General features: G+C 31.4%; 1 protein-coding gene across 1 annotated transcript; it reads right to left on the bottom strand.

Moving 5' to 3' along the window:
* Positions 1-7,916: 7,916 nt before the first annotated feature.
* On the bottom strand, positions 7,917-20,372 carry LOC124371699 (the record flags this gene model as incomplete). Its single annotated transcript, XM_046830037.1, has 2 exons — positions 20,252-20,372; positions 7,917-8,065 (listed from the first exon to the last, which is right to left on the bottom strand). Coding segments are annotated over exons 1-2 (270 nt in total), but the record flags the coding sequence as incomplete, so codon positions are not given.
* Between the last annotated feature and the right edge of the window lie 827 nt (positions 20,373-21,199).

Here is a 21,199-nt window from a genome sequence, read left to right on the forward strand (position 1 = left end):
TTATTTTGAAGAAGATTTAAAAAGTTACGAAATTTTATGGGAATCTGACCATTTACAAAAATAATGTCCACACTAAAGCCTAATAAGTAGGGTAAAAAAATAATGAAATTAATTAAACCAATTTGGGAAAAAGAATCGAAAGGCAGGTAAAAGAAAATACGTGATAAAAGATTGAGTAAGATATATCGACGATTTGACAAAACTGTGGAAATTTTAAATTATATTTATGCCAAGAAAAGGTGGAAAAACAATTTTTTGAACGAAAGAAAGCGATTAAGGATTTTATTTGAAAAACTTATGAAATGATTGAAAAACGAGGAATTAAATATTAAAACGATTTTGCCGGCAAAAATTAAAAAGGTTGAAGGAGCGGATTTGAATAAAATTTTTTAAAAAAATTTACCTTTGAATTACACGTACAATTATCAGTATTGGGGCCTGGCACAAAATCGAAAAAAACTAAAAAGAGGAGATCCTGGTAAAATAAATTAGATCAAGTGCTATGGAACCGATATTTTTAGCAAAAATAGAGACACAAATTCCAGAAATATAGCGATAAAGTTTTGCAAGAAAAAAGCAATGGTAGATTTTTATCAAAAGATGGCTGTTTTGGTGAAGTTTGTTGCGTTCCAAACAGCTGGAGCAATGTTTTTGAAGAGAAAACTAGAAGGGAATCGAAGAGAATTGAAATTTTAACATATAAATGGAGGTGAACGTAAACTTAAGCAAAAATAGAAAGAAAAAAATAAAATGTTTTAAGAAGAAAAAAACCCTTAGTATTCATTTAAAATGATCAACTAAAAAATGGCGAAGATAAGATATTTTTAAAAAAGACAATCAAAAACTCGAAAAAACATAAGAAAAAAAAAGGACCAGAAAGAATTTTTTATAATCAGTTAAAGAATTAAAAATGGGGATTTTGAAAGATTTATTAGATTTTGGAGAAAATAATTCCAGTTTTAAAAATTTGTTCCTTATTTCGTAAGCTGCTCCAATCGTTAAAAGGATGTGATTCCTATTGTTCGAAAAAAATTTTAAAGGTTAGAAAAGAGTTGGAAGATGTTACAGGATTGGATTAGAGAAAAAACTTTGAATTACGTGAAATAAACATTAAAAAAAAATTTGAAATCAAACCTTTAACTTCGGGGGAAATTGGAAAAATCTGAAAAAAATATTAAACAAAAGGAATCTTCTAGAAGATCAACGGAAAATTAAAAATTTAATGTGGAATTTTTGGAATTTTAACTCTTAGGGAAGTGGAACTTGGTTTTGTTATTATAAAAGATAAAATAATTTTATTTTGATTGATGGAAGAATTGAGGAAAACCCCTAAAGAATGATAAATATTTAAAAAATCAAGCGTCACTACAATGATTCTCAGTTAAGACAAAAATCCCCAATTTGTGGTCATTTTTGTTTTTTTTTGTTGAATGAATGAGGATGGAAAGTTTTAAAAGTTGTTAACAAATTATTACTTAATAAAAAAGGATTAAAAATTTTTTGAGTTTGGAACACAAATTATTCAAAAGTAGATAATAGTTTGAATTTTGATAGTTTGGAAATGATTTGAAAAAGTTAGAAAATTTTTTACAAACCTTCCAGATTAGATATGTTTGCTGGAGTTGAAGATTTTAAAGCGAATATTAACAAATTGCAAATTTCATGAGTTAAATGAAGTTGTGAAAAATAAAAAAAGGAAAAAAATCATGTGGTGTAAAAAATTTAATTACCAATTTAATGTCTCAATTGAAAAAGTATAAAATTACTGAAGCGTCAAAGTTGAAAGATTTTGTTATTTGGCAAATAAAAAAAGAATTGTCGGTGTTCGACCTGGTATTGACAAACATGATGTTGTTGTTAAGAAAAATTTTTAAAACCTCTAAAATTATGAAAAAACATCGATTTGTTGATTTCAGATCCAAAAGTTTAAAAATCCTTAGATTTTAAAGGAAAAAGAATTAGCATTTTTGTAAAGGAATTAATCCATTTGATGTTTTTGTAATGATTCAATTAAAGATCCTATTAAAATGTTTAATGAACTAAAAAAAATTATGGAATATAAACAGCTGTTAAAGATTTTTACAACAGAAGTCTATGAAAAACTTGATGAAAGAGTAAAAAAGTAGAGATGTTGGTGGAAATTAATGAAAAACTTACTAGTTTTTTGGGTTTTTTTGATAATTTAGTTTAGATGCACGAAAATTTTGGGGAAAAATTGGGGTCCTTTTGTGAATAAAGATTTTTTGGTAAATTTAAAATTAAAGAAAAAATTAAAGTTGAGGAAGATTTTGAAATAGGTTCCTTTTAGGGTTTTAAGAGATAAAAATTTTTATAAAAATGGGCCATATTACTGTGTGAGATGTAAAGAAAAAACTCAACAAGTGATATAAAATACTATGCAAAAATCAATGGGTTAAAGAGTTTTGGAAAAATGTGGAATGTAACGCTAAAAAGAGCCAATTTAAATAAAAACTTGAAATTTTTTCTTAAAAATAGGATGGCGGGATTACGTCTTTCGTCTTTTTAAATGCAAAAAAGAGATTTGAAAAAAGAACATTGGGATATTTTCCAAAATATGAATTATCCGGAAAAATTGATGAGATTATACGTAAACAAATTGAATTGGTATAAACTTTGCTAAATACAAAATCTGTCCCAGATTCATTCAAGAAAATATACATTATCAATTAAAAGATCTATTTGTTCTTTGTCTCATCAACATTGGTATAAAATTTTTTGGTAAAATAAAGTTAAGTTGATTGGAACAATATTATAGATAGCGGTTTTTCCTGGGGGCAGATTTTATTGAAATATGTACCGAGATCGCAAAATTTTGGAAGGAATCCGAAATGACGAAGTAGATCATTAAAAATGACGTTATCTGTTTAATTTTTTTACTAAAATTTATATTTTTCTTATTTAAAAAAAGTACTTGACGATTGAAAAAGTGTATCTTTCTTATAAGATGTTTTAAAATTTCAAATTTTCTCTTATTAAATGGCGGACACAGAAAATATTTGATATTGAAAGGGGCGGAGTTTAAAAATTTCCTATCCAAGTAGTAAAAAACTTTGAATGAACCGTTAAAAAAGAACTGAGTTTAATATTTTTTGGGATAACTTTTGCTCGTTAACTTCCATTTTATATTTCGGGAAAATTTAACAAAAACAAGAAGGTCAAGCATATCTTTTGGGAAAATGATAATGTTAGTTAATCGATAATTTTATACCGTTTTTATTTTCTAAGATTGAAGTAAGAAAAACAATAAATTGATAGAAGAAGTTCGAAAACGTGGCCATTAAGCCGATTAAAAAGGAACATTTCGATTCAAAAAAGTGATGTTATTTCTCAAAATTAAGGCTTTGAACAGATTTTAAATTTGGTGTTTTTGAAGAGCTGGAAATTTATTCATTTTGGGTTGGATTTTTTGAAAATGTTACTTTCCGATCTATAAAGGAGGATTTTATTAAGTTTTAAAGAAGAAGACGATGATTGATTCTGAAGACTGCAACTGGAAATGTTTATGCCGTTGATGGAAAAAATAACAATAACAATTTTTTTATTAGAGTTCCATGATTGTTTATAAAACCCACGAGTAAAAATAGGTTGATTGATGAAAATTACAAAAAAGTCAAAACTTTGTTTAATTTTTAGATGGCAATGTATTGAACAAAAAGGTTTTCCGGAACAATTATTTCGTTGAATTACAAATTTTTATAGAATATTTCAATCCCAAGTTCGTTATCTAGGTTTTCAAACAGATAACGAATAATCAAGAAAAAAATCCTTCAAAGTTTGTATTTGGGAAAAAAAAATATCAGAGTAAAATGAACGGTTTTATTACCAGATGAATATTACAAAATTTAAAACATTTCAGGAGGTCTTTTCAGAATATGTATCAGATGTATCAAGAAATTTTTTAAAAAAGTTTATGTAATAAAAGGAAAGTATTACAACCTAAAGAATTTTTAGCGAATAGACCTTTTTAGTTGATACAACAAGAGTTTGACAAATATTTCTGGTTTAAAGAACGATATAATTAACAATAGGTTTTCAAAATGTATACTAATCGACAGTTATGGGTGGGTGGTTCTGGAAAATTTTTAGCCTATGATGTGATTAAGAACGATATTAGAGAAATTCAGTAAAATTTTTGAAAAAATCGTCTTATTGTCTATATTATTCATTGGATAATTCTACAACTTTACAGAATTGTTAAAGACATTGATATAAGTATTCATTTTTAATTTCAAAAGAATATCTTAAAAAAATGGGGATGATATTAACAAAAAATTTCCAAGGTCATCTTAAGGGTTGGACCGGAAGTTATGATTTTAAAAAATATTTAATATTTATGGTCTATATACCAAATTTCAGCAAAAAAGCTCCAATAGTTCTCGAGATATAAGAGTATTAAGATAAGGGATGATTGGGGTAGATTTTGAAAATTTTGTTATTTTCATGAAATTTTAAGTTGAACTCGCTTGTTTTTGAAGTTTCAGATTTTTCTGATTATGTTTTTATGAATATTAAGAAATAGGGGATGATTTCACCCTTATGGATAGTTAAGTCGAAAGAGTTAAAGTATTTACTATATGTGTACCAAATTTCATTAAAATCGGTTGAGTGGTTTTTGAAATATAAAATTATTAATAAATTTGTAAATAGCACTCCTAATTGAAAACTTATATAGTTATAACTGTCGAGACTCTCCGTAGCTCAGTTGGTAAGCGCTTGCCTTGAAAGCTTGAGGTTTGGGTTCAAAATCCAGAGCTTCAGGCGCGCTTTTTATTGAGGAAGACATGGTTGTCGTTCAGTGGTTGGGGACAAGTCTTTACACGAGTGGCCATAGTGTAATGACTATAGAACAAGCCGAGTTAATGACAACTGTGGTTGGCGCGCCATTTGCTTCCTCACCTTTCCACTTCATTCCTTAATTCCTTTCTTCCTTAATTCGTTCATTACATTCATCATTCACATCGTTCATTAATACAACATTACACTTACAAAACACCGACACAAATTCCCTAATTGAATCTCTCATCACTTCTACACAGTAGTTACCAAAGAAAAAATGAGATTGGGAACAAAAAAATTCCAGAGTCTAAGACCCGAATTACAGCTCCTAGCCATTAACTTGGTTGGACAGTAGCAGTGCAGGGCCAAGTCTCTAAACAATAGAACCGTAGAAGTTGAATGTGATGTGATTCCCATAGCGCAAACACGCACACTAACAACACTACACCAGAGACACAATCATTCATTTTGTATGTCTTTCATTATATCGTAATGAATTGCTGAATGGCAACGTTTCTCTTTTCTTCGTCAGAACCACACACACACAATATATCTGTTTCGTAAATGTTTTTTCATATAATTTATCCAATCTACAACAAAAGCGTGATCTCTTATAAATTCCTTTGATAAATCTTGTTGTTTACAAAGACTTGTTAAAAAACTAGCTGGTATGCATTATTTCTTGTCCAGTATGGATATTGTCTTCTCAAATTTCAACAAATAAGCAATGAAATTTAGCATAAAAGCGATGAAAAATGTCAGATTGTTGGTGTTTTAGTTTATTTTGTAAAAATCGGAATATTTTTTTATTTTTCTATTATTTAATTTAAAATTCTCCTATTACATTTAACATATTTATACTATCTAAGTTGTCTGTAATAAATTGCATTGAACACTTTTTTAGTATTAAAAGTTCTCTGAATTCGTTTTCATTTAAGGATTCGTTTTCACTTAAGGAAAAATATCAACATTTGTTTAACATATTTAGGTAATTCAAAGAAGTCTTTATAATATTTCCTGTGGTAAGTTCTTTAAATGCTAGAACTGAAGTGATTTTGGAGAGTTCATGTTGTTTGATGACTATTTAGTAGAATAGATTTTTTATTTAAGAAAAATAATTTGCTAAATTATATTATTCTCTTTCATTCCTTCTAAAACTTCAAAAATATACTCTTTCGCTGATGAAAAATCTCGATTTCTTCCGGAATAATCTTTGTAATCATAGACAAAATATCCTAAATAGTTGTACAATAGAATGAAATTATTTCTATTTATTCTCTGTTGTAGAAATGTAAACACAAACATTTGCGCTGAAAAAATTTATATCTCGGCAGAGTTAGTTCCATAATCTCCATTTATAAAAAAATTTTTTGTTTAAATGGAAGAGTATAATGCCAACTGTTACAAGTGTTATAATAGAGGAGAAATTATTGATAAAAAATATTTAGTTTGTAGAGATTGTAATTTAATTTTGTACGAAAGACCTAAACCTAGGAAATTTCGAAATAAACTAACACATTTGAATAATCTGCTTACAAAATTACAATACGGAGGTGAAAAACAAACAAAATTTGTTACAGAATTTAGAAAAACAGAATAAAAATTTTTACTTATCTCTTAGAACCATTGAAAAAAATTATTTCCTTTTCAAAGGAATACTTTTGGTTTGTAGATATCGATACACATGTTTATTATGAGAAGATTTTACTATAATCTTTCACTATTTGGATATTGAATTTGATTACGATTTTAAGCCTGAAATCTTTGATGATTTTATAGTACATTTGGAGAAATTAAATGAAGAACCTCGTCAAAAGAATGTGGTTTTACTCACATTCTCCCCGACTTCTCGAGTGATTGTTAGCAAATTCCATCATTTCCGTTTATAAGTTTTAATTTATAGTTTATTCGTAGCAGACATTTCAAATAGATTGATTTGACAGCTCAAGAAAGTAGAAGCAAACAGCTATAGATTCGGTAATTTTTCATTCGTGAGTTACTGTTTGATTTTACAGATTCGTTTATTGTCCTTTAAACAGTATTTTCCCTTGATTTACTGTTGGCTCCGAAAGTGAGCTAGGAACCCCATATTCATATCTACTTATATAATATATATATATTTATATATATATATATATATATATATATATATATACATTCATTAAATTTGTTATAAATGGCAATGAATGGTAGCACATTACCCGGCAAGTGAGAGATCCGGGTTCGAGTCCCGGCGGAGCAAGTACTTTTTGCAATTCAATGTTTATTGAAAATAAATTATATATATATATATATTTGAATTACTGAACGGTGGAAGTGTCCGAAAATATCTTGTTACACCAGTAACATGTAATACTGTTTTACGATAGTAATATAGAAATGTGTGAATGAGTTTCATGTACTGCCGTACTTGCAGGTTACAGGTTGTTAGGTTGTCACTTTAAACTGAACCGTTAATGGTGTGAACTTCTCAATACCCCCCCCCCCCCCCACCCCCATACAATTGAAAATTTTGATATATACAAACAAGCGCGCGCCCGTGTGGTGTGTGTGTGTGTGTCTGTTTGTCTGCATGTCCTTTATAGAATCGTAAACTATTTTACCGATCATTATGAAAATTTGTATGTACATGCCGAAGGTATACGGAGAAGGTTTATATGCTATGCCCATTGACGTAAATCGCCACCAGGCAGCACTGCAAAGATACGTTTTCAAAGTTCCTGCACTTTATAAACTGCAATTACAAGAGCGTTACGTATATTAATAAGAGCAAAACACTATTTGAAGGCGTTAAGTTATAATGACTACTTGTTTTTTAAAAATTAACTTCTGGTTAAAGCTTGAATGTTAGACCACTTTATAATAAAGTACATGTACGCACACAATGTCTATAAACATACACTTTTGACAGATTTTCTTGATCGTGGCAACAAGGCAAACTCTACACCGGCATTGAAAAATATAGTTCACCTGAACCAAAATTGCTCATTCACGGACAAAGTTTACGAAAAGCGTGCGAAGCCGCTTTATAAGGATTTTATAAGGGAATTTATAAGGAAAAGCGACAGTATCATCGTTCTCCAATATGTTCTCCCAAATCACTTGACTACTGTTCTTACCACTTCTATATGTAAGATGGTCACTTTGAAGGTGACCTCTGTGACGTTGGTGTGCTGCGCGGGTCGAGCGAACTTGTCGTACTTCAACAGCAAGTCATGTTTCAACTCGTCCGTCCACGTAGCATTCCATAGAGGTGGCTTGCCCTTGGCTGGAAACAGAATTCAAGTGTTTAGTTTTGTAGAACTTAAAGTACGCTAGAATAAGTATATCACGAACTGTAGACCTACCGCGCATACACGATCACAGCCAGGTGGACAATACTGTAAAGAGCTCAGGAATGTTATGGTTCTTTGTTTAAAGGTTAATTTTGACGATGGAAGGATTGTGAAGGAAACAGGATTTTTCCGGGACATTTGCCATCGTTCAGTGGAACAAGAAATCAGTAACACTACGTTTCGAGATCTGCAATCTGATCTCTTCTTAAGGTAAAGAACTAACCTAATACATAATTACAAACTAGGTTAAAATAAACAAAACCATACCAAAGCGTTGTGGCACGCCTAAGTCAAGACTGTTTCCTTCAGTGGTATGGTATTGTGGGGGGGGGGAGTGGGGTATATTTGAGCGAATTCCTCGTACTAGTTCCATAAATATGCCCGTTGTGTTTTCCTCACCCCTCTACTACAGTATAAATTCATCCGCACTGTGTTTATTTGCCTTATTCAACTTAAACGTGCCATTTTAGTCGTTGTTAACAGTATAGTTAATCCTGTGCATTATTTAATTAGTACTCGTAATTTAGGAGTTAACGAAATTTATTTAATAATAATTGTACGTTTAACATATATATATATATATATATATATATATATATATATATACAACTTATTATTTAACTAAAATTTCCTAATTTATGGTAACAATTTCAGGGTGGCCGATCTTTTTCTATTTGTGTTTATTTTAATGCGTGTAGTTTAAACGCATGAAAATAAATAGATAAATATAAAAGTAACAGTAAAATTAATAATACTAAACAATTGTTGCAATCATATTAAAATAATTACCAACACTAGAACTAAAATAGTACTAACTATTAATAAAACAATACTTTTCAAATATGGTTTATTTTTTCGAGGCCTTTCGAAACCAAAGTTTTCATCATCAGGTGACTCCACGAAAACTCTTCGGACAAAAAAACCTAGTAACAATATGATATTTAAACAATGGGGTTGTATGCTCGTATTTTCCCTTGCGACATATCGCGCACAGAGCAAGGTTTTGTGCTTTAACAATAGGTTTTGTGATAGTATTAAAAGTACTTCCCGAGTGAATAAGTCCATACCTTATTGTAGATTCAAACCATAACGAGTAAATACCTTATATCCATTGAAGTGAAATATAATAATAAGATTAAATTTGTTTTCTGAAAGAAATATTTAAAAAATACTATGCACCATATTTTTTCACAAAATTGGAAATTAAATTAACAAAATTAAAGCTAATATTGTCTTATAAGTAAATTTAAGAAACCGATATTTAAATTAAAATAAAATAAAAATTCACTTACATGTTCTTCTCTAAAAAAATAATAGGGTCTGAGAGGGCAAAAGCTCGTTTTGAGGTTCCTTTAAAAAATGAATTTAACTTTCAAGCGCTAAAGAATAAGATATAATTTAACTTAAAATTAAAAACCCGCTTTTACTTAAAATTACAAAAAAACATAGGCACAATAATTGTAACCTTTGTCCACTAAATAAAAACTATTAAAATTTTAAAACAGAAGTTTCGAATTGCAATTTAATTAAACTTGTATTTTAATAATTGAATAAATGTATTCAAATTCGGTTAATCATACCTTAACTCATTTTATGAAAAAGGTATACACTTTTAAAAATTTATAATGTTATCCGGAAGTTTATTTTATTATGCACTTTTGGACCAAAAAGTCAAAAGATTTCGTGTAAAATGTACAGTTAGGTTTAGATACATGTGTGCTTTCTTAAAAATTTTAATTTATTTTTTAATTATTTTTTCTTTTAGGTACATTAACATGCAATAAATACTTCAATTTTAATACCTTGAAATAAACATATATTTTTAAAGAAGATTTACTGTCCCAAAAAGGGTTGTGATTGCTCCGTTCTTTATTTTCTCGTAATAATCTCCTTAAAATCTCTTTTGACGTACATAAATTGAATTTAATGCAGTTTCAAATGCCCCCTCCAACAAAACAGACCATATTACCTATATATATGTTTTAAGTAAATAGTCAGTATAAGTCTCTGACAGAAGCCAAAAGTCAAAGTATAAACCAAGGTATTTTAAAGTACCGTATAAACAAACTTTATTTCCTCACTGTTGCAGTCCATACAAACAGGAATGTGAGAGTGTCATACATGTGTCTTTACAAAATATTAATTGCCGATAGTCTATTTTTTATATATAAAAAAAGAAGAGAAAGGGTATATATTTTTGTATAATTAACAATTATTAGATCCGTATTAGGATATTAGGAAGCTGCTGTCATAGCACATTATCTATATATATATAATGCGAATGTTTGTTTGTATGTTCCGTTATAACTCTGGAACCAATGAACGAAAAATCGTGGAAATTTTGTACAGTGATTCTACACGTTCCTGGAAGTAACATAGGCATACTTTTAGAGATTTTAATAGTTTTATTTCATTAATTTTTTAATTATAAATTGTTGTTGATGTTGGTGTGTTTTATATTGGATCCGACAGACTGCGCTACGAAACCTAATACAAAGCGAACTGATACTTAACAGCTGATAATACTTTCAGCTGAAGTTCATCAGAGGCAGAAACATTAGTTTACATTTAAAATTTAAAACATTTTTACTGTAAATTGCTTGATCAGTAGTGTTTTTAAATTCAGATTGCATCAGTGATCAATAAACTATTTAATTCAAAGAAAATACTATTAAACGCTATTATGTAAACAACCTCATTATACAAATCCGTGAATGTTTGCACATAAGGTAATCGAATTTGGTTACATCGAAGGTAAATGAAAAGAGCCTAAAGAATACAGTTTATGATCGAAACTTGGTTTCTTTGATACATTTTCTTGAAGGAACACTCCTAAAATAATACTGGAAATATCTTAGACAGAAAATTAATTTTAACAGACCGAATGTGATTCTTTATAACCTAATTAGTTTACCGAGATTCATCCGTATACAGTAACTGTTCTGAATAACTTATCAACACCTAGCAAAAACCACGAAAGATAGAGGCAGGAATATGATACATACCTTCATAATGCGCCCAAGAGACTCACGAAGGAACGAATGTCAATTATCTCAGCAATGTTTAGAATGTGATAGAAAAAGAATAAGTGCATATAGTGTACTGTTTTCAACGGGAAATTGCGTGCGAAGCCGCGGGAAACTGCTAGTTGAATTCATAAGTACAAGGAAACCCCAAGGACATTAATTTCAGTTGAATTAACTCATGTTAAAAGAGAGTTGCATTTTCGAAATATTATGACCTGATGAATTATGAAGTACAAAACAAAATTAAATATCCAAAGTACAGTAACTTTGAAACATTTTAAATAGTTTTATGTAGGTTGAAGTGTTAAGTTAGCCATATACTATTTAATCAGACCTGTGAGATTACTAAACGTAATATTATAGAAGATAAGAACACAGGAAGTTAGCAATCATATATATTACACTAAAACTTAACAAATTAAAAAGTAACTTAAAAGCAAGGTTTAATTTCTGAAGCAACTTAATTAATTTTAGACGTAAGATATTTGAATTAGGAAAATGTGTGAGAGTTTCAACAACAAAAGAGCAGTGAAGAATGATTAAAACGGGGTTAATTTATCTTGATTGGCGTACACAACAATACTACTTAGTCTGGTTCTTGTTCTTAGTCTGAAATTGTTTGACAAATGGATGGTGGATTATTTAGTTTGTGTGTTACCCACCAACAATGGTAACTATTCCAAGTAGAGTGCACTTTACTCATTAAACAATGATGTAATATTCAATGGAAATGGATATTAAAGTCGACGTCAACTTTCAGAAGAACGATTCAAGTTTAACTCAACTTTTAACGGGACTTTCTCGCTTAAAGAGAACCATTTTCGTGATTGAATCCGTCCATTAGCAGCTCTTGTTTCACTGAGAAACTTGGACACGATTTCAGCGACTTCTTGCCCTTTAGTAAGCTACTTTAAAATTTTTGCGATTTTGTCACGCCACGGTTGGTTTATAAAAGAATATCTGCAATTGTAAAGTATAATGTGTTTCGTAATCTATGATGATCCACTCATATAAACGAATTTGCACACCAGGTGTAATTACTGAACATGGTAACTCATTAGGAGAATTGCACAGTTTAATCTTTTGTATAATGTTGTACGAAATCAAATTGTGTATAACAATCCCGAGTTATATTATGCTTAAAGTTGAGCATTTAGCATTTAGAGCATTTTCTGTTTTTAAAAATGTATTACTGTCAATGAGCGATTTCAAAGGATAACGGTTTACGGTCATTTACAATTCTTAATGTTAAAATTACAACATACGTTTTGGCTATTGTAATCCACCCTGTTAAGAATGCTATATTAACTGGTGAGTAATTGTTTAAAACTTTAAATTGATAAAATTAAGAAAATACGGGGGGTTAAGATATTGCGTGGATCTGTAGGAATCTGTGTGTGGTTGAGTGTTCAGTCATAATTTTAACAGTGTGTTGATACAAATACAGGTGTAATTTTAAGCTAGTAAGTTGTCACATTGCATGCATCTGAGAATGTATGGTCTACTAGTTATACCAGACCGTAAGTCTGGCTGCAATATTTATTTTGAAATTTGAACTCCACATTATTGAACTAATGTATGAATTTTCAAGATCAAAATAAATTTTAATTGGTCGAGGCGTGAGTTTATTATGTGTTATCATGAAGCCTATCAAAAACCATATTTGCGTGCCTAGACGCTGAGTAATTTTAGGTAGGATGCAAAATATACATACAAATATACACAGATACATAAAAGATACAAGAGACGATATAGTAAACAGTAAAAAGACTATACCAAAATTAAAAAAAGTACGGAAATAAATTTAACTGTAAACAGTACGCACAACAAACTGCACTCATTAATCGATTCTTACTATTTTAAATATGTTACTGATGTACTTGAATGTCCTGGAGAAACAGATAACTGGTTTAACCCCTAAAACATAATGATACTACTGCTATAAAAATTGAACACTAAAATAAGACAGATAAACAATTGTTATACACATTACATGATATATAAGCCAATAAATTACCCCTTTATTTGGTATTAGGCATCAACATGTCAATAAAGTTAACAAGGCTATGTCATAATACTGGAAGAATGTGCATACAATTGTGAACATTTTTTAAACGAATTTAACACACTAATAATTCTGATTTTTTACAAGTAAAATAGTGTAAAAATAACCAGATATTATAATAGTATATATTCCATATTATGTTTGTTGTTTTATTATTATTATAAAATGATCAATATTCTTTAACACTATAAAAATAAACCTATACAGAGAGTGGAGGAACCTTATTATATACAAGAAAATATCGAGGAACCTGACAGAATATAACGAGAAGTAGCGCACAGACGGACCAATATATGTACGTAATGCCCTTTGAACTTAAGCAAAAGATATGGTTAGGGTTATTCCTTGGATCAAAAGCATTTTATGTACCAAATTTAAGTCTTTAGGACCTTTATATTAATCGTTATCTCATAGGTGGGCACTTCAAAATAAAAAGACTTCTTCCATGGAGCAATAGAAACCTGTATAACAAATGGCAAGTCTTTAGGACCTTTCTATCACAAGTTATTACAATAACGGACGGATGGACGGAGGGCAATAACACGATTGTCAATAACGCCCTGCGGATCCTTCATTATAGTACTACACGGAATGTTATTGTTATTGTTCTAGGTTTGTTGTGACATGTAACGTGTCTAGTTATAATGCATTGTTTCTCCATATTTGAGGTAACGTTTAAAGCAAAATATATTGTGCAGTTAATTGACAAATTAATACAATTTTTACTTATTTGTGCAAAATATCTACTGAAATTTGTTTATCCGCGTGTTTCACGTTTTAAAAACTGTCACTTATCAAAATCTGTTTATTTTGGTGTAATTAAAATATCCTTACAAAAAAGAAAATGCAATTTTTAAATTGTGGCTATTTAAAAAATTATATTCAAGGAAACTAATTTGAAAACTCAGGCGGTTTATAGAAACAATTTTATATAAACATGAATTTCCTCCAGGTTACAAATCATCACTTGATCTCAGAGCTGTTGAAGATCAGGTCAACATCAACATCAACATTGCTGTAGCGAACATTTGTCAGCACAATTGGTGCTGATTACTTCCATCTCAACATCGTTCAGACTTCAGCAACTCTCCAATTTACCGATCGCACTGAACTTATTCTCAAATCGCTGGAAAATATTTAGTTTACCTCTGCAAATAAGATACGGCTTTTACGAGTAGTTCTTTCTCTGGCAAAATTTAATTCCTGGAATAAATGTTACCAGATTAGTGGCTCGTATTTCGTAGCTGGTGTGTTTAATCTGCGTATTTTAATATTATTATTGTTAGAATATTTTACCTGCTTTTCTCTTTATTAATTGTTTTATTTACGTTATAAGTTACACGATAGCACTGATCGCTATGTCTTCCCTTGAATGTAAGAACAAGATAAGGTTCCAGTCAAAGGTTTTTGTAAAGAACAGAAGTAGCTTATATGCTTATGTTTCATAAATTGTTACCTGAATTTTTTTAATGGTGACGTTTACAAACTTAATATGGGATCCGAGAGTTCTAAATGTTGTTCATTTCACAATATATGTCAATATTCTGACTACTCGTACTTGTGGAGTCTGACGCCAATATATATTTTGTAGGTGAAAGTGTCTGAGATTCTTTTTCTATGGTGAAGATCATCATTGAGAGAATTAATAATTTTCTTTAATGACTGCTCTGTAGTAAAGAAACACATCACTGTTGATGTCATCGGTAATTCCATAGGTATAGTCTACTGCGGAAGATGACTGTTGGAGTTGGTGGGGTTTGTTCCCTAAGAGTCAAAGGTTCTTACCAGCCTAAACATAAGGTGTGCCACCCCCTCCCTGTTTTGACTGGAGAGGCTGGTCCTTCTTCCGAGTGGACATGACTTGAGATTAGTGCCCTAAATCCTCACGAATCTCGACAGGAGGCGGCCCCAACTCTTAACATTATCCATCCAAAATACCCTGTCCCTCCGGAAGCAGCGCAAAGGTCCTTATAGCACTAGGTGTAATTTTCTAAGCTACATGTCCTAAGAAATAAATGCCTGAAAATGCTTCAACAAGGTGTTCTTGGACCAGAAATAAGGTTCCGAGCAGGTATTAAAAATGTTGTGAGAAACTTTAAGAAATAAACTAGTACATAGAACATCATCACTGATGATTAATGTTTGAATTTATAGATTCAATAACAGTAACAAAAGAACATGAAAAGATAACAGGACATTGAGGATTAAAAGCCACCCTCTTCTTCAGATGTCATAACTCTTTACGAAACATTAACAATGGGCAATGTATAAAGCAATTTATGTACAGTATATTATACAACGAAATAAAATAAATAATTATTGTGAAATAAAAAGTACACACAATAAACTTCTCAACCTTCTAAAAAAGTAATTGTTTTTATTCCTGGGAAAATCACTAGCATTGGGTAAGGCGCTGTAAATGGCAATGCCTAATAGTTTCTGTCCTTTAATATTAATGATCCTTTCACGCGAATAAGTCGCTCAATGCAAGCAATATACTACATGTGGACTCAAGGTAGCTACTGAAGGTGGCGAATAAGAGGTCAGGGACAGGAAGCGGTAATAGACGGGCAGATTGTCAATAAACGAAGAGTTATGAGTAGTAAATAACCGGAGCAGAGACCCAATTAGGTTAGTAAACTGCTCCCCATACTTAACTATGTAGGAACTTCAGGCAGCTTCTGCAGGTGGTGTAGAATATACAGGAGGATTGTCAAGAAATCAAAGATATGGAGAGGTGGTTGACCACTTTGCTACAAAAAAGGAACTTATATAGTACTATTTCGTATCTTTAGCTATTTACGGGCTCGTAGCAGATGCGAGCCCGTAAATAAATGCGAGAATAATCATTTTTTATTCTTCCTTGGTATCTAACCAAGGAAGAATAAAAAAATGATTGCAATTGTTGATCATATTATCAATAAAAAATACTTTATGACCAGAGAAAGGTAAGGTTTCAACAAACATGCTCAATCAACAATGCTAAGCAGATTTAAAAAAGGTCGGTTGTGAAAAGGTAGATTCCTTTATTAAGATTATTGTATGCTACGATCTAGAGATCAAGACAACGGAAGGAATGTGGATTTCGAATAAAAAAAAATAATGCTGACAGCTTTGTGATGACTTTAAAAGATTGTATTTTGAGCTAATATGGTGCATTTTAGATTATTTCAGGTTCGGTAATAGTACCGTTAGAGTAAAGTTTCAGATATTGAACATAGTCAGAAACCTGCGAGGGTTGTTTACATAAAATTGGCTTTTGTGAAGTTTGAAAACTACAATACACATTTATTGGATTTAAATAAATTCAGTTGTGGAAACTAGAATTTAAAGATATTTGATTGATTTTAATAGTAAAATAGTAACACTTATATGTTGTATTAACGTGGCTACTGCCTAAATAATGGGTTTGTCATTGATATCAGCGTAAAGAACATATAGTTGGATAAATTTAATTATAAATTTATTTTAACGTCATTACCTTAGTGATTTTAAAAATTCTAGAGGTCAATCGAAAAATTAAACCCTTTATAATAGTAGTTTGTAATTATATAATATAATATTTTCAGTCTTAGTGGTTCTATTAAAACACTCAGTTTAATTTGATATTCATAGTTTAAACAAAAACCAAAACACCTAGGGCTTAGATTACAGCAGTGATTGTTTATGTCGGGACCAACCAAAACACCTCGGGTGTAGATTGGATTACAGCAGTGATCGTTTATGTCGGGATCAACCAAAACACCTGGGGTGTAGATTGGATTACAGCTGTGATTGTTTATGTCGGGACCAACCAAAACACCTAGGGCGTAGAGAAGATTAACAGCAGTGATTGTTTATGTCGGGATCAACCAAAACACCTGGGGTGTAGAGAAGATTACAGCAGTGATTGTTTATGTCGGGATCAACCAAAACACCTAGGGCGTAGATTGGATTACAGCAGTGATTGTTTATGTCGGGATCAACCAAAAACACCTAGGGCGTAGATTGGATTACAGCAGTGATTGTTTATGTCGGGACCAACCAAAACACCTAGGGCGTAGATTAGGCTGCAGCAGTGATTGTTTATGTCGGGATCAACCAAAACACCTAAGGCGTAGATTAGGCTGCAGCAGTGATTGTTTATGTCGGGATCAACCAAAACACCTGGGGTGTAGATTGGATTACAGCTGTGATTGTTTATGTCGGGACCAACCAAAACACCTAGGGCGTATATTGGATTACAGCACTGATCGTTTATGTCGGGATCAACCAAAACACCTGGGGTGTAGATTGGATCACAGCTGTGATTGTTTATGTCGGGACCAACCAAAACACCTAAGGCGTAGATTAGGCTGCAGCAATGTTTGTTTATGTCGGGATCAACCAAAACACCTAGGGCGTAGATTAGGCTGCAGCAATGCTTGTTTATGTCGGGATCAACCAAAACACCTAGGGCGTAGATTAGGCTGCAGCAGTGATTGTTTATGTCGGGATCAACCAAAACACCTAGGGCGTAGATTAGGCTGCAGCAGTGATTGTTTATGTCGGGATCAACCAAAACACCTAGGGCGTAGATTAGATTACAGCTGTGATTGTTTATGTCGGGACCAACCAAAACACCTGGGGTGTAGATTAGATTACAGCAGTGATTGTTTATGTCGGGACCAACCAAAACACCTAAGGCGTAGATTAGGCTGTAGCAATGTTTGTTTATGTCGGGACCAACCAAAACACCTAAGGCGCAGATTAGATTACAGCAGTGTTTGTTTATGTAGGGATCAACAAAAACGCCTGATGCGTAGATTAGATTAAAACAGTGGCTATTTATTTATGTTGGGACCAAACAAACCACCTAAGGTGTAGATTAAAGTACAGCAGTGATTATTTATATCCGGATCAACTAAAAACATCTAGTATATGTATATAAATAATACTCGAGTGTATATGAGAGAAGTGTTAATAAACCCTTGATACCAAGTCCTTAATGTAGATACTGAAAGTGTGGTTGCTATTTTACTTATACCAAGCAGTGTAGTTAGTAAATACTCTATTAGTTAAGGTGATGTTTTCCGTTTTTGGTTAGAATAATTATTTTTTAATTTTTAAACAAAAGTTTTATCACTGTCTCTTTAGATAGGTACCCTTTTTCTAGGCAAAAGTCATTTTTTGAGTAAGCCCATAAAACGGTAAAAATTACAAGGGAATTAAATTTGTCATAAAAAAATATTTTTTTATGAAAAACTTAATTTAAATGCATATAATTTACTTCAATTACGTCAAATCGTTGTCATAATTCATAAATCATTAAAAAAGCATGTCCTATTGAATTTTTAAATCATGTAAAAGTTCACATTCTTGTCTTCATCAGTTTTTATTTGGGTTTTGATCTGAAAATGCCTCGATTTCCTAATTTAAATACTAATAATTGGAGTGATAACATTTTTTCTATCTTCAATGTAGTTATTTTAAAAAGTTATGTCTTAAAAAATTATTATCACAACCGAAAATCAATTGCTCCATCCGATATTTTGTATTCATGTAAATAACAGTAATTTTGGCTGGTTAGATCGTAGAAAACAAAATATGTTGAAAGGGCCTCAAGTACGTGTATGATGAAATTATACCCAGCCTTGCTTGGTAATTTATTACCTTAGGAGTACGTTTCCAAGGTGTATTCCTTGAATTTAAATGATCTGGTCAGTACTGATAGTGAAATATGTAGCTATTATTTAACAAATATTATGGTGTTAGAACAACATTAATGCGGTACTCGTAAACACCATATATCAAGCCGAGAATATTGAATTTTTTGTAAGAACAACATGAGTGGTATAACTTGCGTCACCTTGCGATCAGAGGTGACTTTGCAGATCTTCTGCATGTTACATCAAAATCAAAACATAAACTCTCCGAAAGGTAGATCAGGCCTATGGAAGTACCTGTAAATTAGATTTTTCTCGGCTAACATGTATGAAGTTTTGAATGCTGAGGTTACAGGTACTATTACTACACAGTAATTTTATATGTGTAGTCATTGTGATGAATAAGCGTCAACGTGGAATTACAATCGATAATTGTTATACGTTCCTGTTAGTAACATTTTGGTCAGAATTTGAATGTTCAGTAAGTTAAGTGAAATATTGTTATAAAATTACTTCCAGGACGTAGCAGTTTTAGTACAACATACTCAATGTATAATCTACTAATAAAACTTTGCTGTTTTGTTTTTCAGATGCAAGAAAAAAATGTTTACATAATTACTGAAACTGTTTGAATCACTATGTTATTAATCGTTGGGATCTGGACTCAAAAATAGTCAAGATATATATATGTCCAGTGTTTAATTGATCAGGAAGAAGTAAAATGACGAACAAAACCAGCTAATGCATATTGTGCACGTAAGCGAAGTTCATCTTATCGTTATCGTAATCCAGAAGTAAAAATAGATTTCTCGATACACTTTTAACTGACGTCAGCTGAAAAATACTACAATAATGTTGAACAAGAGGACAAGAGAAGGACTAGACAATATTTTCTACTTATTTACTACTTATTTACTATCAACTAATTTTAAACATATATAAAATATTGTTGTGCGTTTGGTTTTCCATTATTTAAAGCAACTAACAAGTTGGCAAAAATATTAATTTCTCGGAAATACAACATGCCATAATACTTTAATTCAGATTGTGATCGTACGGGAAGAATTAAAACAAATATGCTAAAAAATGTTACTTTTTGTCTTGCACCAGAAAAATAACAACGCTGTGAGATAAATGGAGAATAAAATAATCAGTTTTTTGTTGTTTTTATAATTCACGATTCTTACAGTACTAGGAGAGCGAGATGAGTTAAAAATCGTCTCAAAACGAGGTTATTAGACACGGACGTATGGAGTTTTAAAATAATTTATATTCTATAAAATTGAAAATCTAAATGAGTAACAAAAATTTTTACAAGAGGATTTAAATATGTTAAATACGTTACCAATAATATTTTCTCAAACATGACTCCAGTAAATATCTCACGATTAAGAAGTTCCTTACCGGTATTGGAGGGTTGAGGAGAGCTGTCTGCTGAAGTAAGGGTCAAGGAGGTGAACAACAGAGACACCAGTAGCCAGGACATCTCACAAATGACTGACTGACCGCGAGCCATCGCCCTCATGGCTAAGAGCCAAATTACTACCTATCTCAATCCTCTGTTGTGTACAAGGCCGGTGCTCTTGGATTCAATCTATTTAAAGGCTAATTTATGTTCGCTATAACATGATGATTTTTATTTCTCATGTAACGTAAAATTGCGAATGAAATTAAACACTCTAAATTAATACAGGTATAACCAATTATTCTTTGTTTTAAGTTTGTTTTTGACGATTGAAGGATTATGAAGGAAACAGGATTCTCCGGACATTTGCCATCGTTCAGTTATAGAAATAATTAACACTACGTTTCGAAATCTGCAATCTGATATCTTCTTCAGGCAAATAACTAACCTAACACATAATTAGAAACTAGTAGATTAAAATAAACAAACCAGAGCGTTGTGACACGCGTAAGTCAGGAATCACATAAAGGCCTACTCCTTTCTTTCCCTTCTATTTTGCCGCCATCTTTTTTCTGCCGTGACGATTGCCATTCGATATTGGCCTCTGGTAAGTCGTAGGTGGTTGGTCGGCGCATGCAGACATATTGTGACCTCCATTCCGTAGTTCATAATTAGTGTTGTGTTAAGTGCTTGTTTTAGTGTTAGTGAAGTTGACACATAACATGGTGGTTGTTATTCCTGACTTAGGCGTGTCACAACGCTCCGGTATGATTTATTTATTTTAACCAAGATTGTAACTATGTGTTAGGTTACGTATGTACCTGAAGAAGAGATCAGATTGCAGATCTCGTAACGTAGTGTTACTGATGTTTTGTATCACTGAACGATGGCAATGTCCGGAAAAAATCCTGTAACCGAAGATGTTTCTATATTTTCATAGACTCTTT

The sequence above is a fragment of the Homalodisca vitripennis genome, unplaced genomic scaffold (genome assembly GCF_021130785.1).
Source record: "Homalodisca vitripennis isolate AUS2020 unplaced genomic scaffold, UT_GWSS_2.1 ScUCBcl_1868;HRSCAF=6024, whole genome shotgun sequence".
In the NCBI taxonomy this organism is placed as follows: Eukaryota; Metazoa; Arthropoda; class Insecta; order Hemiptera; family Cicadellidae; genus Homalodisca; species Homalodisca vitripennis.